Source organism: Mizuhopecten yessoensis, unplaced genomic scaffold, assembly GCF_002113885.1.
Source record: "Mizuhopecten yessoensis strain PY_sf001 unplaced genomic scaffold, ASM211388v2 scaffold3901, whole genome shotgun sequence".
Taxonomy (NCBI): domain Eukaryota; kingdom Metazoa; phylum Mollusca; class Bivalvia; order Pectinida; family Pectinidae; genus Mizuhopecten; species Mizuhopecten yessoensis.
In genome coordinates, this window is record NW_018405276.1 from 75,800 (window position 1) to 102,761 (window position 26,962).

At 38.2% G+C, this 26,962-nt stretch overlaps 1 protein-coding gene across 2 annotated transcripts in view; it reads left to right on the forward strand.

Annotated features, from left to right (window-relative positions):
* Window positions 1-898: 898 nt before the first annotated feature.
* LOC110448185 (ras-responsive element-binding protein 1-like) overlaps window positions 899-26,962 on the forward strand; it is a 55,302-nt gene continuing 29,238 nt past the window's right edge. For both annotated transcript variants that reach the window (XM_021494299.1, XM_021494300.1), the window contains exon 1: window positions 899-981. In XM_021494299.1, the coding sequence (XP_021349974.1) occupies window positions 942-981 (40 nt within the window). In that variant the 5' untranslated portion in view covers window positions 899-941. The remainder of the gene's footprint in view (window positions 982-26,962) is intronic.

Sequence of the window (26,962 nt, forward strand, 5' to 3'; positions counted from 1 at the left end):
CCTATCCTCTCTATAAACGGTGTTGATACGAATAAAAAATGCGTCATTCTGCTCAAAATGCTTTCTTGGCTACCAAAGTCAGAGATTTAAAAAATGCAAAAGTCACCGGTAATTTATGCTTCAATTTGTGGTCCGATAGCAATGTATTAGCTTTATTTAGCATGTGCCTTTACACTATCATTTATCTAATTTTTAACTAAATCGCATTATTGGTCCATTTATAATATTTATTTCATTTAGTATGTAAATATTTTTAAATGTGATTAGTTTAAATATAAATGCAGGTCCCCTTTTTAGAATCTTTAAACATCATCATCCGTTTAAATAATGTAGTAAACCACGGATATTATGATTTTAATGGGCTATAAAATAAAATTGAATATTGATATTTGGTATTTCTCAAAGGATAAAATGCACACACCATCAACGGGGAATCTTAGTGTCAGTCATCTCAAAGTATTGACTATAAGGGGGTAGGTAAATACGGGGAGATTTTAGCGGCCCGAGAGTATAGTTATTAATAATCTGCGCCCCAGCCCACAGGTAAATCGTTAGGTGTTGGGCTACAGCGGGAGCTAGGACCCACTTTGTCGTTTGTATGTACCTGTGTTTGAGATCAATATATTTCTACCCGTTGCACAACCCGTATAGACTATCAAACATCTTCTTACATTTACCGTTGTTTGTGACATTTTTTTTTACCTGTATAGGACTAATCACAGGTAATCCCTCTCCAACAGGTACGTACATGGTTACCTGTACTTATTCTTTTCAGCCTCATTGGCTAATTATTCATAGCCTGTTCAACAGGTATTGTGTTAGTTGGCGTACCTGAGTCGGCCCCTTCGTGTGCCCCGATAGTGAGGCAGCACGCATGCCCCAAGAATCATCTTGGTCATTTTCACATCCGAGCGGATAACAGCGGTCCATAGTGTCGCATCATGTCCCGGAGAAAGCAGGCCAACCCCAGGCCTCTGAAAGGTAAGGCGACTATTTCTAATTACTTATTCGAGTAAAATGAAAGTTAGTTCAGCTTTGTTATGTCATGTCATCTGCCGTATATAACTTTTGTTGAAGTTTTTACCTGGTTCGATAGTACGTACTTATGGATCCCAGCCAGGTACATGTAAATAACGATTCAGGTGTGTTTACCTGTCGGCTGTGATACCTAAGCTATAGGGAAGCTGAAATGGATATAAAGGAATGTTAAATAAAATTGGCTATTATTGTGTATAACACTTATCACGGTGACCTCAATCGCTGAATCTTGTATTCGGGGATGAAGGGGCCGTTTGTATTATAGTTACAGGTAGATGTAATGTACAGGTGTGCTAACACACCTACAAACGGGATGATGATGTGAGGGGGTATTTTGAAATATGGGATATGTTTATTGTTCGCTGCTGTTTCTGTCACGGTGTCGTGTATGGGTAGCTGGTCTACGTTTGTGGTGAAGACGGATGAAGTGTACATACTTGTGTACCTGTTTCTCGAGCACCATGCTTCTCCGGTCCGTTCCACGACATCACTTGTACCTATTCTCCCGCTCAACACTTTCTGGTGCGTGACCGTGTGACTCATGTTATCCTCATCACCTGGTGATGATATCGGCAGGTACAAACTTACCTACTCCCACGAAGCATCATCCATGGCGATGTCGCTGAAAACAAACTCACCTGTTCAGTTGCAAGTCGGTAAAAAAATTAATAGAGATGCACCTTTCATAAAGTATCTCTAGCAATTATACATATTTTACATAAGAATTGTCTGCTTACAATTATAAATAGGTGATATATGTGTGTTGATATATAGAATGTAAATAATGTTGTGTTTTTTTTACTTGGAGCTTGAGTTAAACTGTTCACTACCCCCTCCCCCTTATCTAGCGTTGTCCAAACGAGTTCAATGTTTTGATAGGAGGAAGGCTACAGGTAAATGGCATGTCACCATTAATTAGCCAGAATGTGTGAAAAGCCGGTGATTAGTGTGCCCGGGTAGACACCCTGATTAGGACTCATTGTGACAAGCAATCAGACCAGCTTGACATACCTGTAGTATAATACCTGACGGTTTACCTGTTCAGCAGGTGACCTGCGCTCAGGTACAGCAGACGTATCTCCATCACTTATCTACAACTTCACCTGCCAACTTTATATATGGTACTTTATATTACCTACCTATGTATTGTATGTTACCTACCTATTTATTGTGTGCTATATACACACACATACACTACGTGGGCTGTTTGCTTTATGACAAATACGTTCCGCGTTTATTTTCGGTACTGTTTACATGAAATGAGATTTACTATCTTTTCATACATTTACCGCAGAGTTTGTTTTTTTAGTCAGACTCTCAAATTGTAAAACATGTAATTTTATCCTACATGTACCAGATGGTACACGCGACCATTTAAATGGCGTTCACACATACAGTGTAAATTGGACACTCTTCATCCTCATCCTAGCCAGCGATTATATTCGGGGAAACAGGATGACTATCTAAGATTTTTTATTCACCATTATGTTAAGCCAGCTCTACCTAACATCTCCGGTATGACAGACGCCGTCCATCGCGACGCGCCATGAAATATTCACGACTAGATGATGCTGGGACCAAAGGCTCCGTCCGTATACACCACAAAGGCCGGCCTTTGTCCCCTGGCTTCCCGCTGAAGCCGTTATCGTCAAATTCACCTGTGTGTCCTTGCCCCATCATACCTGTGTCATCATACCTGCGATAAAATTCGCCCAGCATGCCGACACTCTCCTCTCAGATGCTGCAGGTGTTCGGCTGTGCTTACCACCGAGATAGGAGCTCGTGCTAGGCTAGGGCCCAAAATTACCCCCAGATAATAAGCGGTTGCTAGGCAGTGGAGCAGCATCACTACCCCGGATGTTTGATTAGGGTATTTGTCAGGTCCTAGCCAGGTTTTATGGGGCTGACAGATGAAGTGTACAGTGCAAACATGAGAGTCTGATTAGATTCGGGGCCTGGAGTACCTGGGAGGGTTTATATACGTCACTGCACTCCTTTCCCGGTGACAACCACAGTCGCCAATTCAATACATCGACCAGGGTATGAACTAGTGTAATGGAACGCCGAGGAGAAGCATTGACGACCGTCTCACCCGAGTGATCAGATGCGGTACAATAAAGTGATGAGGATGAAGACTGTAGGCATCTTACCATTAGCTATTCAGAAATACAATCTGCGGCTGTGGAGCCCGACTTTAAAGGCTACACACCTGTGGTATAACGTGCCTCATTGCATCCTTTATCCTCCATCAACCACCCACCGTCCATTTTTGTTTGAGAAGTCACGTGACATTCAGCATCATCACTTCACAAACCTGTTTGTTATGAACCAGTGGGTTGATTTAGAGGGAACGGAAGGGGGACGAAGTCACAAAAAATCCTTTGATTGTAGATCGCTTTAATTCCCATGGTTTATGTATTGGCGAGTCGTTTGCGAATTCAAATCCCTCTCAAAAATTTGCAGCAAAAATATTTCGTGTAAAATTATTAGATAAATGTCTGTTTGGGGGCATGGCATCATGTCTTGATTTGCAGTTATGAAAAAAAATAAATGGGAAGAAACCTTTATAAGTGACCTTGTCATCATAACAAGGTCACTGGGAGATAAGACAGGAGGAGATAAGGCGGATCTCAATCATGACTGTCTCCAGCACGCCGAGCATCACATGGTAAAATTCTCAGCCCCAGCCGAACTGTTCCTTCGCTTTTGACTTCGTGGTGACCGAAAAGTATGGCTTATCTTTATCAGAAGTTCACCAACATCCCGTCAAGCCCAGCTTTGTCCTCGCCATCCTTATCGCTCTGTGTGGCAGTGGGTCACTTGTTTCGTGTTGCCATAGCGTGCACAAGACCGCATTACATACACACAACAACCTGACTGCAACAGATGTCGACTGTTTCCGGTGTAGGAGTACCGCGCACTGCCGTTTTGTGGCGGGAAATTACTGGTGCTGCAGCGGCTGGCGCTCGTGACAAAAGACAATAAAATCCATGTCTCGACTGTGCTTAAATCGCTGTGTTATTGCAGGTTAATGGAAATACAGCCCTAACAATCAATGCCGCAAACGATTAAGTGAACAATGTCTTTGTTTTTATGGCAGACTAATTTATTATTTATTACATGTAAAGAAAAGTGAATAGCGATATCGCCTTTTTGGAGATGGAAATATCTGTTTACATTTATTGTTTTGTGATCAGAGCACGCTATAATCGGAATGTTTGCCTGTTACAGTACAAAGCAATCGTGTTGTTATGAGTGTACGTATAATGGTCCTTGGTGATTATGTAACAACCATTTTATATATACCCTGTCCAATACAAATCGGTATCACATTGTCGGTACTACGGTTTACGGTCGGTATTCTGTGATTTAGGGAACAACTTCATGTATAACTGTGATAATCCGGGTCCTTTTTATCCTTTAATAAATCGCCATCGACACAAATTGGCTGTCGAAGGTTGATTTTCAGATTAATTTCTCTAATACATCCATTTATATCCGCCGAACAAAAGTAGGGTATGGAGGATTAGAACTGACCCCTCGTATCCACAATAAGAGCTGGTCAGTAAGCATCTTGACCTCCACCACTGGTCAGGGATGGTAATCCCGTGTTATACGGTGATGGTTGGAGAGGCTTGCTTATTTGGAACTTAAGCATTTAATGCGATTAGCAATTCGTTTCTGATCGTTTACCGATATAAGCTTCTTAATTCTTAGCCGATGCATGAATGCATGAAACAGGTGATGCTCAGTAATGTATATCAACGTATTGATGACGAATACGGGGAAAATAAAAATAAAGATTAAAAAAACATTTTAAGTTTGAATATTTCATTTATTTATTACGGTTGTAAATAACTGAAGCAATAAAGCAAATAACAGTCTGTACCAATTTCGCCTAGTTGATATTATAGATATTTTTCTGCGACTTTTCCAATTGCAAATTCACGAATAGATAGCTAAATTTGATCGACACGTTTTGATAATATATATATATATATATATATATATATATATAGTACGTGTGACGTTATCCTGTAGTATTCCTGTCTACCATTCCAACGACAATAACACCACAGCATTAAGGGTCCTTTCAGTATAAGGATTAAACAAACACGCATTAGTAAGCCGACTTCATCCCTTATAAGGAAGCAGAAGTTGCCGAAAGACTTGTTCGTCCAGTTGTGACAGGCCCTTGGTCAGTGTGCTGGTCAATGTAATGGTTAGCCTGATGCCTGAACAAACAAGTTAGGAGAATTAATTCGGACATTTAATACCTCTTACTGTCCGGAGCCAGTTAAGTGCTAATCAAAAATAGAAACGGTTCTGTCGTGAAAGAGAAGTGTTGTTACTTGGAATTGTAGCCTTTGCTAGGGATCACGGGATGATTATCAAGTCACTCTGACAAAACGAGTGCAAATTAACTCAGAGAAAATCCCGTACATGCTGAAGCTTATCCTGTGCCCGGGATTTCCTTCAAGTATCTTACGACTCTGTTCATTTGAGTATATGGTTCATCACGGCCCTGATGACAGATTCAATACGTAATATAGTAAAATGAGTATTACGGTCGTGGGTTATAGTGTTGAATCAATGTGTCAATATCAGTGAGTCTTTAGAAACTCTGATCCAAAACAAGTAGAACATAGCACGTTTATGGCATCTCGGCACTTACCCGTCAAGTATTGTCCAAGTTTAGAGCAAAAATAATATTCCAATCTGTAAGAAATCGCGTTTAATTTATGACGTCACTATGTTCATGACGTCACAATGATTGGAAACTTTTATTTGATTTATTGCGATAACGCTCACGGTGAACTGCTATACGGATGCATTAAGATTTAGGTAGCTTCGTTTGAAGTATGGAGATTGCACAAACGTAAGAGTGTTGTTGTTTTTCTATGCAGCCAGACCATCTTTTTATTACTAATTCAGTCATCCGAGTTCGATATTTATTGGTGTTCTGTATCGGGCACTTGATCTGGGATGTGCATGTTCAGATGCGTCTGAGCAACGCGGATGTAACTTGACATGTGACCGTTCTTTACAAACCTACACGAAATGTCCATATATACATATATAATGAACCGCTAGCTCCTTCTCACGTACCCCGCTTTGTCCCGTGTGTACTCCCCTGCGTTGAAAATGCTAATTGTACAATTATATGGATGCTCACCTGATTAGCACCCATATCTATACAGACTACAGACTGTATATATAGCGAGGACGGGCGACACTTAAATGTTTATATCATGCAAGACATTTCGGGAAATTAAGAAAAAAATCTTTACCACCTGTTCTGTCGAAAGATGCATGTAATATACACCTATTGTTCAGAATATAAAATATACACCTCATTGAATTATTTAATATGTCTATCTGAATGTCTAAGAGACTGCGCGGTGTTACGGTCGAAGGCCTTATCGCCTCCGGAATATCGGGCAGTCGGACTACACTGCCTCCGAATACAAGACCGTTTCTTAATTTAGTTAAAACATGATTTTTTTGTAAAATTAAGCAAATTGCTCGGGCACAGGTTTGGCCAGCTGAATCTGACAAAGTCAATCTTATATAATATTATCAATTGATTGTGCATCAAAATAATAATTATAAAACTTTTATTTGAGGTTTTGCTGATATATAAGCACACACTCGCCGGAGACCAGAAAAACTTCTCTTGATAAAAAACCCACTTGTATTATAAAAGTGTTAGTACAGTCAAGTACCTTTATTTAAGACGTTCTTAGAAAAGCACATCATGATACCAGTAGATGTTTATTTCTTACCCAAGTGAACTTTATATGACAGGAGTTTAAGTCTTAAACCCGGTATCATCGATTTCTCATATCGCAAGGTGCTGCACGGAGGTTCTCAGGTACGTTAAGGGATAAAGGTACGCCACACTTAAATAAATATTGGTAGACCCGCTGATGATATTTTGCTTTCTACCTTTCTCTGTATTCTAAGTCAGTTTTCATCCAAGTGGGATGTTTGACTATGTTTGTCAGTCGGTGAATTTGGCCTTGTTTTCTGTCGTCCAGGGGAACAGCTCGGCCCGAGGGGGATGCCTTGCTTGCTATTAATTGTAAGGAGCTGCCAAGTCAATATTGCTCTTGAATGGTGTGTTCAGTACTTAGCACATAACGGGGTAGACATTGGGAAGTCCTATAAGTGATGTCGTCCATCGCTCTCAGCAGTGTTTCTAGGAGCATGTTCAGACAGCGTCCCCGCCCGGCCATTATCATACCTTACCTATGGCCTGAGTTAGGAGTGATGGCGACCGTGCCCCGGAGCGCGCGTGCCACGCGATGTAGTATGACCGGGTATATATAAGTACAAATGCAACTCCTAAATCGATGGGTTTAGATACAATCAAATGCTTCTGTTGATATGAAATGCATTCATTCAAATGCAGACACGATTTTACGTCATTGAATTTAGTTTCAATAGCTAATGACAAATACAGGTAAATGTTGAAGCTGTCATATATTATGTAATGATTAAACTGAAACAAAATGTCAATGTTCCAGAATGCAAAATAATCATCTCTCGGTAACATACAACAATATACTTATATTTCTTCATAATCTTCACACACAAAAATTAATTGAACTTGACGTATCATTATGCGAAATATAACTTGTGTATTAACTGGATTCTGCCGAAAGCAATCGGCAATTAGTTTTGTAAATGGTCCAACGACCATGCGTTTGTCTGTTTAAGTGTAAATTGCAGTTTGTCATAGATAGTACTGACACAGTATTATGCCATTTTAATGCATTTCGTGTCATTTATTGCATTTTAATGATGATATTGGAAATATTGGAAATTTATTATGACAAATACTCGGGTGAGTCATCTTATTGAAATGCTCATCATTTAAATGTTGCTTACGAAACTTTAAATTAATTTATAATCTCAGCACAAATCTTGAGGCAAGATGGGGACCCGTTTTTACCAGCCCGAGATCTCGTCTGAACCGGTAGTCTGCTCCGCAGCAAGAAATAATTAGTAACTGTAAGATTTATTGAATATTTAATCTCCTTTTTGACACGTTTCCATCTCGTACCGATGTGACACCACCAGGTTTTTAAATGTACCCTCGAAAAGGTCTCAGCATCCAACCGTAGCGAATACTGGCTCGGAGATGCACAAGAAAGATTTGACGCGTGTATTGGAACATTTAAAACTATTTCAGGAAGCTCTAGTCTTTGTTCAAACTCAGTTTCTCGATAAACTATTAACATTTCCTCGTCCCAAATCACTGCAACTTTTATTAATGTGGAATTTAAATGAGGTCTGAATATATCTAGCAACCCTTGTAAGTCGTTTGTTCATGAATAACATGTCCCATCTCGCGCGGGATGCTTATATATAGTTCCCGCGCTCTTCTGACTTCCAGCACGAGACCTTGGGCGCGTTCGATCCGCTGATGCGGAGATTTGTGACAATTCAAGTTACTGTTTTATTCTGACAACCGTTGTAGGTGGAAGAATTTCACCTGATCGCTTCACATTTGTTTCCAGGTGGCATTTTAGACATGCAAACACACAAATATCGATTCGAACGCCTTTACCTGAATCAATCATGGCGACTCCTCGGCACGAACTCTGAGGTTTGAGCAGGGGTACATAGGCATGCCGACTGTCGGTCTAGATTGTAAGGGTTTCATGCGAGATGCTCTAGGTCTTGTCAAACGCTCGGTACATAGACCAGATTTCACATACATATAACTGTTATAACTTATAATTACTATTGCTGTCATCCTTAGTCGATAAAAATTGACTCATCAAATTTCCTTTACAAACGTGTTTACGTTGATCAACGACAGGCATCTGTACATGGATTAAAAGGGTTAAAAAGTGAATATTTTAATGCTGGTTAAGGTAAAATTTCATGGTCTGTAAAATTGATATATATTGCAATTAAAAAAAAAACAGTATTTTGGCGTGTTTTTTTTTTTAAGTTTGGCAAACCCGCCTCAAAACTATATATTTTAGACTTCAGCTTCCTATCAGTAGTTCTAAATAAAGTGTGTCGGTGAAGTTAGCGTGGTCTGGTCGATGGACGCTGCTATTGGCTACCCGACGCCAGAGTTGATGAAACCTCTTGGTTCGTGTTGGCAGGCTTTCAAAGTGTCGGCGATAATGAGAGTGGGAGGGGGACGAGGGTACGCGACCCCGCCATTGATGGCTACCCGTATACACCAAACACGACTTTCCTCAAGATGTTTGTTGTCGAAGCGACAATGGCGACCTGACAATTCCTCTGCACGAACCTCGCGCCCAAACAGACAAACACATGGTACCCAGCACTTTCAGCAGCAAAATGGCCCCTCTCACAACGTCCTATTACCTACTACCCGTAATCATGGTCCTACCGTTAAATCCTGTATAGGGCTTGTTTGCTTCTGTGTATAATTGTTTCCCCGCTCATGGGACTTGAAGGATTAATTACATAATTAGTGATTCGATCAATGGTAGCAAGGTAAAGCCATGGAAAACGGTTGCATCACGGTACGTACCGAAATAAAGACATAATTGGCGAGAGAAAGACGGTCTACATAAGTATGAACGATGTGTCTTATGTGTGGTTTGAACCCCGATTTCTCTCTAAAGCGAGTTCATCGGAGGAAGGTCTAGATAATTGTCGTAGTCTTGGCGTCAGACCAAATCTAATTGGTTTACGTCTACAACGTCACGGAGCTGGGCGCTTGAGATACATAGTCACACTCAGTTTCCGGATCTTCACCAATTAAATGTTTTAGATATGTGGTCATTAGGATTCCCAGTTGATAATTCAATGACTCACTGGATTTTATTTAAAAAAACTGTTAGCTTATTTTTTTGTCATTTATTCACAATCCCGAACCTCATTTCCGGTCTTACTAAAGCGCTATGTGAATAAAGTCCTAATTATGAAATGTTAAGAGTACTGCGAGTTTTGCGGACTGATTAACAATTAGTAATGAGCTGTGTCTGGCTATTCCATGGGTCACTTCAGGTCAGCGACCCAGATTTCATATCGGAGTAGTACGCAGTTTTAAAAAAACCCAGTTATTATTGTTATCCCGATCGGTATGGGGTGTTAGCCGAGTTGTGTAGCGGCATCTCGAATAACGGGCTTTTCTCTTCTCCCAGATTGAATCCAGCAGAACACGTTATAACCTACATCTTTTAAAAAATAAATTACCCATTAATAATTTCAAAAGATCTTTTATTTTTTTTACAAATCAAATCAAACTTTGCCCTATTCATCGGACACAGTGCCGGGATGCGCTGGGGAGCAATGTACAGTGGGACAGTGCTGAAAGCCGGTCGCGACACGTACTCACTACAAAGTTGGTCCTGTTTTCTATCTACAAAACCTTTAAGCAAGCACGAAAAGTAGGCATATTTATTTATCCTTGGCCATACAGAGCCTGGCTGGGGAGTCAATACTTTAAGAAATTGACATATTGATAAGCGGGAGAGATGCTCTATTGAGAACCGCGTTAACAAAGCTCCCTGTGTGAAAGGGGGCTAAATTCTGTAGGTAAACGGTGCTAGTCGAACGGAAATCACCGGTCGATAGCGGACTGTTTGATCAAGACGCGGATGCTATACAAAAGGAAAGGGAGCTGTGGAAATTATGTAAATATTCCCTCACCTATCGATGTTGTCGCTTTACGGATAAAAACCTGGACAGAATTCAAAACGTTTGACTCATGCCGAGATGTATTTGGAAGCTGGCGACCACTGAAGGAGACATCACGGCGTATTGGGGCGTTTCAATTCACAATTATGCTTGATGCATTCGAATGGTTTCGTTTTCCTCGATTGCTGGGTTTCATTATGAATAGAATGTAATCATTATTAGAAAAGTTTATTTGAATAAAGTTTACCGTATTGAAGTGTATTTAACACGTGAAAACTTGGGCCTGTTTTATCACATGATACCTTGTTCCACCGCTAGCGGCAATCTTGACTGATTAAACTTTTCTCATCCCACAGGTGTTGTTTGGGACTTCAGGGTTTTAAAATGGAACCGAACATATTGAGATGAGTAATTGAGAAGTAACTATATTTTGAATTTTTGTAACAACTATTTCTAAGTTTTTGTTAGTCCTTGTAATTGGCCACGTAATTAAGAATCCTCAAAGTTTCTGGTACTTTGGACGCCAATTACTGTGATTTTCATCGATAATGCAAATAATTTCAGCTCGGACAGTTATCAAAGAGCGGTGACGAATCCTTTATACACTGGAATGATAATGAGACTCGCTTTGCTCATCACGTTTTGAGAACTTATGTAAAACTACACGCGCGCTTTAGGGATGATTGCCCAGTAATTTTCTCTCTGTTTAGCCGTTACGTACCAAATGAAGCAGTCTCATTTGAAACTATCGAATTATCTTTGCCATTCGGACTTTATTCTTCACAATGTATAGAGACCAGCCTTCGTATTTAAATGTTTTGTATGGGGTTCAGCCTTGGAAGTAGAATCGAGACGATCATTACAGCCCCAAAAAACTATTGAAATACTAATATAAAAGATGGCAGGCTTCCAAACCATTCAAAAAGCCAGTCATACATTTTCTGCGCGTCAACTTGTTCCACATGTATCTTTTTAGAATGTCTGGGGCATCCTTGTGTTCAAGGGACTCGTGTAACTGTATCTGCATAGTCATGTCCAAACCGGCCCACACCAGCGCTATCGGTGAATCTACCGTTATAACCCAGTAATGGAAATATATGGGGGCGTCCATTGAACTGTGACATTGATGGGGATACAGTTTGTCTTCTCAGGTAGTCAAAGGTAGACATGCAATTTATACGAACAAATACAAACATACCTGTGATTTTAATTGCATTTGATTTATACAGGTGATTCAGTTACCGTGAATACATGAGTTCGGCAGGTCGGGTATCATGGCACTTTGCCAAATCATTATAACGGATGCATACTAGTAGGGTTCATTTATCAATCGTTATGTAGGTCTTTGTGGGAATTCTATAGACTCATATCTGGCCAAGATCGTACTGTGCAATAATTATTATTATTATTATTATTTTTTTTATCTTTAAAGAACTTTTGAAATACAGTATTTGCGTGACTTCAAAAAGAGGTGCGTCAGTATTTGTTGCCATGACTCCAGAACAACTTGCTTTGCCCATCATTGGGGCTCTTACGGGTGTCAAATAAAAAATACACCTTTTGGTCAGTTTGATATGACGGATTGCTGCTCATCAGTGGGTTTCCCGGGGGTTCAAAAAGTAAAACAAAAAAAGATATGAGGAATTACTAAACTACAAAGTCATGATATTTTAGCATGAGTTAATTTATATCTAGCGATGTCACAGGTTTACCCCTTTGAGCGCCCCTTTATGACGTTTCGGTATCCCATTATCCCTATAGATAAAGCCCCACAAATCGATTTTTGCCATCAAAAGGAATTTGTTAAGTGGTATGAATTCAGTGATATTGAAGAGGAGGAGTCTTTTGTCGGAATTCAGTAGCATACCCATACAGGAACACGTCTTCCATAACTGTTTATTTCTTAATAGAAACGTTTAAACAAAGTTGGATGTTGGCCCATGTACTTTTTTAGCTGCTGAGTAGGGGGTTTAAAACTTCCCGTTAGATTTTAAGAGTAGAAGGTTTACCAGGTGGGGATTTCTATCAACTTTCTTCCTTTTAATATTAAGATTCATCATTACTTAGAAATGTACTTATAACAGATGACAGATACGATTAATATAGATTTGATGTCAAAAACGTCCCCCCTTCATCGACTTTTGATCAAACATTTTGTAAAACCATCCAAGAGAAGATTTAATTCATTTTTTTTTATATATATATGTTACCTCATGTATGTGCTTTTTATTTTATTCTAACTACTCTTTTAGTTTTCAATTCAAAAATATCCTGCAGGTTAATTTGTCGGCATCGGCCCTGCACTCACTGTTATAAGAACTATCATAGATAAAATGTGATTATCAAACTTTCTCAGGTGTTCTACAAAAGGGGTTAAGCAATACTTGAAACAATACCAATAACAATAATATTTCCCCTTATTGTTTTACTTTAAAAAAAATGTCTGCCTTTTTTCTATCTGGACCTGCAACTGGTAGAGTGAAATTCAGAATTCAAATGGAAATGATTAAAAACTTGAAATTCAGTCGGTCTTGTTATACGAGATTGATTGAAAGGATGTCAATTTCATCAAAACAGAACAAAAGGCTATAAATTCGAGTTTCTTAATTTAAATTGTTTTGATCATGGAGTATCCATTGGTTTTTGAAATGTAAGTAATCGTCCAAATTAATTGATAACTTCACACTTTCTACCTTATCCAGAAAACCAAATTCAAACCAGTTCTGGTGGATTGGTTGGCCTGACTTGTTTTGAATTAAGGAATCTGTTGGGTCATGCCAGCTGTCATCAGAGTGAAAGTACCTCCAAACACAAAAGATGTCTAATAAAACCCCGACAATAGAGTTTACCTGGCTGCAGAAAGTATTTCTGAAACAAGAGCCAAAAGAGTCTTTTCCTTTCTACTTGAGACCATTGTGTGCCCATTGGGATTTATTTTTCTAAGTAGCCTTTGGCTTATAATTTGCCTTTGAATTAGCTGTATAGAGTTGGTCGTACACTATGGAACATGTTACAGGGATAACATCCAGGTAATACCTGGCTATGACTTAAACAATGCGTGAAACACCATCTATTGTAGCTTTAATCATGTCCCGGAGCTTGTTCCAACATTTAAACACTTAAGCAACTTTCTCATTTCCAGATTTCTCTTTCTATGGTTGGATAATTATTTTTAGTTCACTTTGTGTTTGGAAAAAAAAAAATGTTAGTCTTTACTATGAGTGAATAATTATTTCTGTTTCATTTAAGATGTGTTTGAAAACTCCCTCGTTAAGTCGTTGTAGAGAATAGTGTCTGAAACTTTTGCCACAGCTATTGTGATGTGTCGGGCAGCAGCCTTTGTCCAAGATTGCAGAAGTCAGTTGTAGTTTGAGTCGGGAAAGAAATATTGCATGCAGTGGAAAGATTAGAGGATAGCATTTCACTTTCGTGTACCGTCTCTCGGGGTAATCATGTGGTATTATCGTTACACCAATTACTTTACAATTGGGCCGTGAACATATGTATCTGACTCTGTTCATACCTGCAGAAAAAAATAAATTACCGCAGTGGCGTGATTAATAAAAATAATTGCCAAGGTAGTTGTTTTATAAGTAATAATTATTTTTCGGTAATTGTTTCTTTTCCGTTTTATGTTTACTATATTATCACTGAATTCTGATCCGAATGGAAATTACTAGTCAATGTAGATGTCCCCCTCCCCGACAGCCGATATACTTGGGTTCATATTCGTTGGATACAGAATAAAGTGTTTGGTGACAAATTGAGTCATCCCTGCATGCCGGTCCTGCTCATCGGGTGGTGAACTAGTACTATAGAGAAAACAAAGTTCTCCTAGAACCACATTCCTTCCTAATTACACATAGTACCTGTCACACAGGTAAAATTACCTGTCAACCATTTGCATGAGATTCCAATCACAGGTAAAGAAGCCCTCAAACCACTGTTTGCCCACCTGAACAAATTTAGCCACTTCACAGTAGTCATAAATATTGCGGATAAGAAGATGAGTTGATTTATTGTCATAGACGATGCAGTTTTTTTGAAGGGACATTTTTGGTACAGGTAAACTGGATGTTTGATGACAAGGTATGTTATCTGCACCTTGCTACTAAAATAACCATGGCCACAAAATACATAGACATTTTGACAACATAAAATGGATTATTTAACAAGTTTAAGGATGAAAGATAGCCATTTGTTTTCAATGAAAGCTTCAGTTAGCTTCAATGAAATTATTCAGAACTTCAGGATTCCAAAGAAATAAAATCAAACTTTAGTCCTGTATTAAATCAGAAAAAATGAAAAAATTCTTGGAAATTTGTGTGATGGTGGAAAACATCAGAGCCTTGAAGGTTTTAAGCGTCCTTTAAAATGGTCGTGTTTATGGGATGTGGTGGTTTGTTTCAAATAAAGATGTGAAGTGGCAGTATACATATTCGTGTGACACAGGTGAAATATCTCCAGTTTGAGATGAAAGCCTTCCCTGTCTAAGGGTTCAATACTTTACCGATAGTAATCCCCAGTCCTGTGCTGTATCGATCCTATAGCAAACACTGCCGCGTCATCTCCGAACAATTTATTACAGGGACGTAGGATGCTTGAGGGGGCCTAGCAGGAACATGGTAACCCCTCCTTCCTCTCGGTAGAACAAAAGTCCAGATTTATATCAAGCTCCTTTGGGTTTTCTCAACATCAGTAAATACTTCACTGTAAATTTTCATCAATAAATAAAAAAAAAACTCTTTTATTTGTCCTTTTTGATTACTTTTCCCACAATTTTTCTTTAATGTGGTACATTGTATACCAAGAATTAAAAACTATTTTCAATAAATTAACTAAAAGTAAAACCCCAGTATAACGCCCCTGTTTATCACTACAGTAAAACCCCAGTATAGCGCCCCTGTTTATCACTATACAGTAAAAACCCAGTATAATGCCCGTTTATCACTACAGTAAAACCCCAGTATAATGCCCCTGTTTATCACTATACAGTAAAAACCCAGTATAATGCCCCTGTTTATCACTACACAGTAAAACTCCAGTATAATGCCCCTGTTTATCACTATACAGTTTAAACCCAGTATAACGCCCCTGTTTATCACTACAGTAAAACCCCAATATAATGCCCCTGTTTATCACTATACAGTACAACCCCAGTATAATGCCCCTGTTTATCACTACAGTAAAACCCCAGTATAATGCCCCTGTTTATCACTATACAGTAAAACCCCAGTATAATGCCCCTGTTTATTACTATACAGTAAAGCCCCAGTATAATGCCTTTATTTCATTTGCCACCCATTCATCACCAACATTTTTTAAATAAATATCCCTTTTTCTTAGCAAATCATTTATCTATACTTCTCCCTGATATATTGCCAAACCTTGTTATTATTACAATACTTTAAGAGATAAATTGTATCGAACGACATTGACATCAATTCCTGTGTGACAGTATTCAGACTGAACACAGGCATCTGTACCGTTCATAATTATGTTAATAAATATCATAATTTGATACACTTCTAAACTTGACTCGGTGAGTAATATAAAGTTCCTGTCCGGTTAAGATACAGCTGTCTGAGAGAGGAGATGTTGGGGCATTCTTCTACGAAAAAAGAAAACTAACAATACAAGCCCCTGTGACTTTGCTGTTATTAGAAAAGTGTTAAGTTGATTCAATTTATAATTAAAATTATTAATATTTCAAATATTTGTTTAAAAAATTAATCACTGAAGCAGAAGAAGATTATAAATTGAAATGTTTTTTGGGGCATTTTATCCTATTTCCCTGTCAGTACCACAACCCACACCTGTGGTCTCACTATACCTCAATCCTCAACATCCTGGAGAGAATGATATTTGAAAATCTGACAAGGGATGTTGTATTGTCATACGGACTCGGCTATCACTTCAGCCATCAGTTTGTTATCTGCTACATTTAGATTTTCTGTTCCGAGGGATTTACACGCAGCTTTGTACACATCAAAATGATCAACTTCACACTGGGAAGGATTAAATACATTTTTCAATTTCAAACAAAATTTCTCCTTGGATGATAGAGAAATCTAGGAATATGTCGCATTTTTCATGAATATGTATGAATCTATTTTAAGAAGTAAACAGTTATTTCTTTTGAAGGATGTCGAAAGCTAATTGGAAAAGTTTTGAATACCCAGTAGGTTACTTTACATCACATTTTATTCCGTTGAAAGATATTTGATGCTAATTGAAAATTATCATTTCCGCAATAAATGATAAGTAGGAAGTTTTAAGTTTCTGAAACTTCAGGTTTTATACCAGACAAAAACTATTAACTGTAATTCTCAGAACTTAATTATATAAATGTTTGTGGTTCAATGTAGCATTATCAGATTTGTAAATTTAAGTTCCCGTTAGAATAGAGGAAGTTTTAACTTGAATATCTTGAGCGGGGAAGCGTGTAAGATGGTACAGTAATGACAATGAGGATAAAAATGTCAATAAATATGGAGGAACTCGATCTGAAGGTCAGAAACAAAAGCACCAGGAACATTTTCTGTCAACTTTAGATTCTGTTGTTGATAGAGTAAATAAAAAACATAAGCATCCTTCAGATGACAAATCGTGATAGCAAGGCTGACATTGGCTGTGTATTGAGGTGAATTGTGCTAGGGCAGATATTTCTGGGTGGGCATTGGGGAGGGGGATGAGTATGGGGGGATGTTGATTGTATTTACTGCATAGAAGTGTGGCTGGGACGTAGTCATCACGTCTACCCCGCCATTATCCCACCCGTGCCAGTCAATGCCTTTAAAAGCCACAGTCTCCTCTTTGTTCTGTGATGTGCGGCAACCTGATATTTTCTATACATGGGTCGCTTGACCTTCCACTGTTTCCTTTCATTATTTTTGATGATGGTGTGGTTGTTTCTGGTTTCTAGATTTCCAAAAAGATGCTGATAGGTTTGCACTGAAAAACCTTTCAGGCTTCCCTGTAGAATTTTTTATTAATTGAACTAATATTAATATTTTTCTCAAAATCCATTACTGTCGCTTTATAAAACAGATTTAAGGTTTTATCAACTAAATTGTATTAACATTTGAAAAGATCTTACTGATACTTAAAGAAAATAGATAAAGCTCAATTATTGAACACTGAAATCAGGACCAGTTACAGGGGGGGGGGGGGACCTGAATATCCTACGATGTATTAAAAGCTTGCCCAGGAACAAGATCGGTGTCACGTTTCAACGGGGTATATCAGATCGTTAATATCGGATGTTTAATTTCCGAAGCCGCAGACACCTATCATTGTATAGATGTTATTATGAATGCTCCTCAAGCCACGGCAGTGTAGGAGGATTTCAAATTTGATTGTACCTTGTCTTTTGATGGCATCGGGGTAAATTTTTATCAAGAATCTGGGATACGAGCCAAACAAGACGAAGCACATCACCGTTAGATAATTGTTTTGTCCTCCAGCTGAGGGTGCTATTGTCTAACGGGGCTTTGTCTGCTGTATTTACGAAGCGATGTATTTCAATACCAATCTCTCGGTTACACCTCTGGGGTACACCTATCATTCTGTCCTTGTTTCAAATTCCCCGGGTTCTTTTAAAGGTCGTTAACACAATCTGATAAAATTATTAATTATATCATTCATTAGTTTGATCAATTAGCAAGGTTAATCGAGTATCACTGTTTTATACAAGCTTCATGGGACATTCGTACCGATATCGAATTGTCAGACGCAGCGCACAAAGTCTGTATTCATCCCCCAGTCCCTATTGTCCCAGTGTAATTGAATTCTGACACCCCTATATCACCAAATATGGCAGATAGGTGCTAGATTGGCCCTGATGGAACCTGGAAGGGAGTTTGGCTGGTGTTAGAGCCGGCCTTTGAAGTGGACACAATAGATCTGGTTATCCTGTCCAAATATTGAGTCAGGCTGAGTCAGAATACTAAGACCAGCATAACATGATGGCAGCTAAGTAGAGCTATTGTCAGGTACTATTGCAACAAAAGATAAAAAGACTTGGACTGTGTAAATAAGTATGCTTACAATGGGGCCGCTAATCGGGATGAGAATGTTTCTGAAACAACACGGGTAGAGCCCTACCTGTGGGTAGATCCTGGGGCACACCTATTGTGACCGTCAGCATCTTGTTTTGTTACCAGCTTCCAGGTAATTCTCAGGTGGATGTAGGTGTTATGACAGAGGTAGATTTAGATAATAGAAATAAAGGTACAGCTGCCTGGTTCTCAGGCCCGTCGGTTCGATGATAAACATTTCGACCATAGTACCTAAACTTGTTAATATCCGGGTGGTCCGAACAATTTTGTTGGCTGTTTGGTCACCATTGACAACTGTAAGCCCGCTACTGTATCTTGCTCTTCTGTTGGTGTAACTGTTTAGTAAATTCTCTCACCTGCCTCCCTCCCCTATTTACCTACTTACATGGGATGGATTTTATTCTGAGTTCACCACAGAATGACCAACTTGGGTTGGAAGCTTCAGATGTGTTTTTATTAGGGATAGACTTAAGAAATATTGAATGGCTAGACAAATAAATAGCAGACTTAACTTGAATTGCCAGGGGACATACTTATAGCTTCTATGGGTGTTTGTTGGAGAGTTTAACAGGGTTATATAGGAAAGAATGGGAAACCTGTTACTCAGACTCCCTCTTATTGGAAACATCTTTAGAACATATTACACCGAGTAGAACTCTCTAGTGAAACTGGTACTTGGACTAACAGTGAACTGACAGACTTGTATCAAAGCTGTATCAGCTTAACGAAATATTTAGGTAGATTTTTATTAGCAATATTTTCTTAATCATTAAAGTTTGAGGACAATTTTTTTTTTCTTGGATTCAAAATAAATTACTGTATACTTAAAATATTCATATTTCAGTTAATAGCTCTATTTTTTTTTATATATTTTTTTAAATGACTAAGTTAACATATTAATAGGGAAGTTATTTGATACAACTAACTGCTGTATTCCTGGGAAGGTGTTTTAACTCATTCACCCCTTAAGACACATTTGAACTCTTCCAATTCAAAGGTTGGAAAAGTTCATTATGAAATTTCAGGGGTGAATGAGTTAATGAATGGTGTAAAGACTAATTCCTCCAGTCAGTATTTGCTGAGTTTATACTGTTTGTTTTAAGGATATCTCCCTACCCAACTTTGACAAGCATCTCCTTTCCCAGGAGAGTTCTACACTTGACATTCCTGTAAATTATCTTTGATGAATCAGGTGTTAAATATTGACCTGGTCAATATGTTCAAAATGAGTTCAAAATTAAAAGAAAAGTGTAATTATTTTCAAAAAGTATTGCATCGAAAACAAACTGGTAATTAAATTACTGAATTGGCTAATACTTAAAAGTAGAAAATGGAAATAGCCCTGCAGTCAACAGAAACGATTTATTATTAGCTAGCAACCTTAAGCCGCAATATACACTAAACCTATTTTTTGTGGTGTTTTTCTTCATTTTTTACATATAATTTACATTAATTTTATATAAATACTATGTTTTTAGTTTGGGCTGATTGTGAATTCCTTTTATAAATTGATAGTCACTTTCACTTCAACAACCCGGTATAGATGCTGTACTGGTGTTAATATTTATCTGTTTTCATTATCTCAGTCATTCACGTGGGTGTTAATTGTCGGTAATGGTCACTTAATTTCTTTATTACAAATAAAATCAGAGAAGAATTCCAATTGATGTCTAGCTTCTACTGCGACGGGATGAATTACCTGTGATACAGGTAACACGTTGAATTACCTGTGATACAGGTAACACATTGATGTAGCTTTGATCTCCGTGTTGCTAGGGGCTATTTCTAACATCATAGTGATAAGCTAAATGGCTTTTCATGTCCCAATGTAATGGTCAAGGTACTCACTTAGACTGGCCACTTGATGAGATTGACCAGCCTGAGGGCTTTGGTCAACAGCTGAACTAAACCTGCATCTAGTATGATGCAATATTATCTTCAGGCCGCTAGTTGAAGGTGAAAAGTGGATCGATACAAATTGTTACATGTTTACCTTAATTTCCAAAACTAAGGTTTGATTTTCTGTTTAAGATGGGTTTCTGTTTCTTTCATTATTAAATATAATTTTCAAAATATGATTGATTCAACAATCAAGTTTTTCTCTGTATAAAAATATTAGCACAAAACATGTTAATTAATTTAGATCGATGCAACAACAACAAAAATTATAAAAACAAAATCATGGAAATTAGTTGAAACTTTTATTGTAATTTCTCCTCTTTCTGTGTGAGACCACAAACACAGGTGGAATATGGCACGTTTTTATTCCTCACAAACAGATAACAATATGTTTCATCTGAGTTTAATCTTTGAACAACTCTTGATAAGATCAGGAAGAAGAAAATGGTGGAAATGTTATCTTTCTGTGTAATGGTTAGCCTTTGTATCTGAAGTCAGTGACTGAGTTTGTTCACCATTAGCCACCCACCCACCCCTGACCTCTGACCTGTTAGATGAGGGGTGTCGCTTTCCTCCACCTCCCAACCCACGCTAAACAAAGACCCTCCTCAGTCTAGTGGGGAGGGAGACCAGGATGCGTGCTACTTCACACTTGCCTCTTTCTGGTGTTGGCACGGCAACAGGCTGCTATTGTTCCAAGTTAAATGAATGCTTGGGAATTTTTAGTTTTCCGATTTCTCTGATTTCAAAGCTAGTAGTTGATTGAGGATGTGGCCTTTTCATGTGCTCATGTCTTTAGTTTGTCCTCATTGATGACGAGTATATAGATGACTATCAACTCGTGAAGGCCACCTCTTTGTCAGGACAAACAAAGGTTAAATAATGGCGACTGTAGATTTAAACTTCATCCAAGGAAGTCTTATAAATAAAGTCTCAAAAAGTTTTGAATACAATTTTTTTTGTGAAGCCTGAATAGGATTAATACATTGGGGCTGCAGTAACTTTAAATTGACATTACATTGGTGTGATGTGAAAAGATCAGATGATTCGGAGGTATACTCTTAACACTGAGCTTGATTTGAATATTTGAGACCGGCTAAATATGCTGGTGATTTAATCAATAAGTGTATACCTGCCTTGAGTACAATGCACACTGCACACCTGTATTTACCTGAAGGACTGATCACCAGTCTAAGATTTGTACAAGGTTAATTATGGCAGTGTCCACATTGTGCTTCTGTCTTTGTTCAGATAGTTCGTAATATTGTATTTAAAAATGGGGCCGAGTACTTTGTATGCCGTGACATCTTTTGATGCCGATGTTTAGCCATCAGATTCAGGATGACACGTCCCGGGCCGTTTAATGACTAAAGCTGTTGTGTACTTGGGTTTAACCGTTATCAGCGTTGGTCTGAAAACACTCCAGCCTTGGGGAATATTGGTTTTACAGCCCTGAAAAAAAGGATAACAATGTCCCCAGCCTCATCTATAGATTTAAATTGTATAATCGGCTCAAGTAAGAAGCTGAAGAGAATGAATCAATTTTAACAATCAACCAAGGATATTTGAAAAACCTTGACGGTTTCTTTTAAAGCCGTAAACAGGCTGGTCTCCTGCGTGGCTCTTACACTTTAGTTTATATTGATAATAAATCTTCTTTTGAGTCACTTCTGCTATGAAGATGGAACATTTTATAAGGAATAAACTGATTTGTTCTGTTTTTGCCTATAACATTGTAAGTTTTCCAGTCAGAAAATATATCTATTCTAAAAATTCTTTTCGTTTTTTCAGATTTTTATTTTGTTTTACATATATTTTAGATTTACTGCCAGCTTTATTTTTGCTATGTCAGCATAATAAAAATAAAAGTTTTGTAGCATTGGGTGCTCCCATGTGTATATTGATCACGATAATCGCCAATCATGGCAGATCGTAAATCTCGTTAATAGGGAGGGTTCAACTGTTAATTATCCAGGTAGAACTGATGCGGGGGGAAAATTTCACAGGTAAGTGAGGATAATGTGATTGAAATGATCTGTTAAGGATAACTAACACTAACCAATTCCCAAGTGTGGACCTGCCTGATGGTTATGGGTTTAAACAGAAAAACACACACAATAGATTATTATCATCACAGATAATAGCATCTCAGTTTGTATTTAACAGAGCCAATCAATGGGAGTTAATTAAACAACCGAGCTAGCAGAAACAATAGGAGTGGATGTGGTTCAGATTTCTGGACTCTGTTCAATGCCAATGTTTTGAGTTGGACAACAGAACAAAGCTGTTGGCGTTATCTCGTAGCTCTATCTGTGCGATAGCTGCTAGCTACACCAGTGTGAATATATACCAGAATGTCCTGAGATGAAGCTCAATACGACATTCCATATAAAAACCAATTGAAACGTAGTGTTCATTGTAGGCAATGATTGGGTGCGATTGGGCAGGATGATAAGAGATTGGAGGTATAGAGGCATCTACCCCGCAGTCTGTGGTGGGAATCTCCTGTCCGGCCCCGCACAGATCCCCATAGATAATGTTGCTTAGCAATGAAGCCACATCAATAAATCAATATCTGTGATCAAACCTCTCCCGGTTTTGTACCTGCAGTTGATGTGGAGCGGGCTTATGGCCCCCAGTTTACCTGGATTAGCTGGCTACAGGTGTGTCTGTCAGAGTATCTATAACCCGTCAATGTATGCCTGTAACCTCAATTGATTCAGGCCATTTTGAAATTCTGCCAAAAAAGATGATATCATTAAAAGACTGATAAAGATACGTGAGGTATCATTTTACGAAGGCAGATTTGGTGACATTTCTTTTATTTTTTTTAACTTGATAATGAATGTGCAGTAAAGAATTTGTTACAAGGTAATAATAGCATTACTATCTAACGATATAAATTGGACATTAATTCCTAATTGTTTCTTACAAAAGTATATAAAGAGAGGAAATTGTATTGAAAAATCATTAAAAAGGGAAATAATTCTCATTTCCTGCACCAAAAAAATATGATTTAGAGATATGTCAGATAGATCAATCCTTAAATCTTTGAGGCCTACATTTCGCGAGAGTGCAACGGAGAAATGTTCCCCTATGACAAATCATCTGATAATGTGCTGCAATTTCAGTAATTTATTTGTAGTACTGTGGGTTTTGAAAAATTTTCAAATGTGTTGTGGACTTTTAAGATTCAGCTTTCCTGATGAAACCACCACAATCTGTTTTTAAAAACTCGATATATATAACGTAAATCTGATATAATTAATAACTGCTGGAAAATAAAGGGTAATCTATATTTAAATCTGAGCTTCATGAATTAAGTAAATCAAAAGGGTTTTAGGAAAGTTGATCAATGTTTTGATGACTGTTCATCGATTCATAATGCTTCTCATAAAATGCTACCAAGACAACCAAACTTCCTGCAATAATAATTCCCTGTTCAAAAGGTCAAGTGGGTAATATACATGTCCAGTGCATGTCTGTCTGACCCATGACTGACCACTGCTGGACAGTGGTCAGTCCTTGTCACATCAATCAGGTGTTGTCTGATTGGCAATGTACTGTTCATGGTCAGTTTCTGATTTGTAATAACTACGTTGAGCTTACTCCCATCAATCATTTTTTGTTGCTTTTTCCAACACAGAAAATATTGAGTTATTTCCCCTGATGCACTTGTCTGATCACACGAGATCTACCTAAATTATAGAGTTTGACAATTTGTTAATAAAGTAAAACAAAACAAAAATGATCCTCATCAATTTCAAAATTATCTTTCCCCCTGTTTATTAGATAAAATCTAGTCTTGGTACAAAATCATATTGACCTAAAGTTATAGATTGAACATAACAAGTTGATAGTTGGGCTAGCTATAAATAAAACAAAAGTGGTTATTGCTATGTTACAAAAAGTTTCCGTGCGTAAGTTTTGTAAAGAAATTGGATTCTGTAATCTTGGGAAATGATTTGTGTTACAGAATTGTTATAAAAGTAGCGTAATTTCCATAAATTAATTGTCACCAACTAGCGCTAATGATGCACATGATGAGTTGATGAATTTCCTGTCATAAATTATATCAACGTTGTTCCTGATGCAAATGAAACTTTATGCTGCATATGAAATGAATATGCATCTGAAGTTAGGATAATGCAGGTAACACACAGGTGAGAATTTCTCAGGTGTACGGAGCAGATACATCTTTGTTTTTTGTATCTCTTTTATGATGTATATGTCCACTCGACTGTCTTCATTTGCATATACAGCCATGAACGCGATGTAAGCTCATCAATCATAGGCTGCAGTACGAGTGATGAATCATGGGAGCCATGTCGCAGCTAAAAAGGCTGTCATCAGCATCTCAGGAACAACATACAGGGTCAAAGGTCAACTATAGTCTGCTCTGGAAAATGATGGGTTGAGGAGGAAGTCCGAGGTTGATGGAGAAATGGCCGGCCTCCTCTGGCAGGACAGTTTCGCGGGCCATATACATCACATTTTACGTGTACAGGTGTAAAAGATGTGACTTTCTCACGTATAGTAGACGGCTCACACAGGCGAGTCTAGTAAGCAGACTCCATCGGTGCCCACGGGAGGGACACTTTATTGTTTTAAGCAGTCATACAAATTTCTAACTTCTCATAAGATTAAAAGAAAAAAAAAAGTTTTGTCTTTTATTTAAACATCTTTGCTACAGCCTTAAGAAAGAATTTAGTGCATGACACAAATTATAGTTGATATCAACGAAAATATCCTAAGATCAAATTTTAGTAAAGTCTATTTTCGGTTTTTAAAACATTGCTTTGCTAACATATATTTTCTTCAATGATACCAGTAAATGGATCTGTTGCAATATTCAACAGAGTAATTCAAAAAACAAAATTATGCAAATTTTTGAGGTTTGCTTATTGTGATGAAGCACCACCATGCACTGGTGTGTAAGTGGTGTTTAACACCAGTGGTGTTGGGAGAACCTTTATTTTATTGTTATAATGTTAAAACCAGATCATCTCCCTCGCCTTGCAGCTTCAAATGCATGTGTTGTGCCACATTTTTTTGTGACACAGTGTAGTTTGTTCTGAGCTGAGCGCTGCGTGTTCCGGCGACAATTACAGCTAATTTCCGTACTCTGTTGTTGTTCATTGGTCTGTAAAACATCCTCATCGGATGGAGTGGGTTCACTGATCAGCTTTCGAGATGCGGAGGAGATTGTTGTGGTTTAGTAACCTGGGTACGTTCCCGAGGCTGTAACCATATATCATGGTGCCCATCCATAATGGACTATTGTGATATGATGTATTTCAACACGGGGACAATTTACCTTAAGTAAAATGAATCGCCCAATATTGTTCTGTATGAAATTTAACACCAAAGTTTTTCTTCAAATGTAGGTGGATAGCTGCATGAAAGGAAGACGGACAACAGCTCCATGTGCTGGTGTTCATACCCGAATCAGGCTCTTTATTTCACCATATTTCTTTACATGAATTAAGATAATGGCTGTTGACACATCGATGGGTTGTAGAAGACCATGAGCTCGGTGTTCTGTTCACTGTAGTGATATGGGCCCTGCCTACTCTCCCGCTTTGTATGGGGTAGAAATTGAAGTATTTTCAAGTGGTTTTCAATGTGATGACATAGGATGCCGATCACAGGGTAGATAAGAATACTCCATTTTGACAGTTGTAAAAGCTCGGCCTTGAGTACGAGTCGCCAAAGAGACGAGATACTGTTCATTGTTAAACAAGTTTACAATCGAAGATGGAAGTGATAAAGGAGAGTAATTTTTTTTAAAGTTTTATTAGGGATAACTTAATTTATAATTGATGTCAGAGAACGGCATCTGACAGCATAACAGACAAACCTGATTTATCGTCTTCCTCCACAATGGCTGCCTCTCTTTGACGGTACTGGTTGTACCACTTGTATATAACGTCAAGTGACAAAAGAAACTGGGGAACTCTCTTGTCTGATGAGGTAAAATGATAGAAGTGTTTTATATGAAAAAATATATAGATGTGAACTTCGACCTTGTAGAGAAACTGTAAGTGGCATATAATATGTGGCTTTGTGGTACGACTTCATACGCATGTCGTTACCATCCTAGAACAGATGTCGGGCGATGGTGATGCTACATCACCTGTCTATAAATAGACAAACATTACCTGTACCACTCACCACCATCCCATACCTGTGTACAGGTAAAAGATGCTATGTGGTCGTTAAACGTGAATTAGGAGAATACCTGTGTAGACTACCTGTTACTGATGAAGATGTGAATACCTGTGCCGGGAACAATTGACATACACCTGGGCATGAAAGGTTTAAGGTAC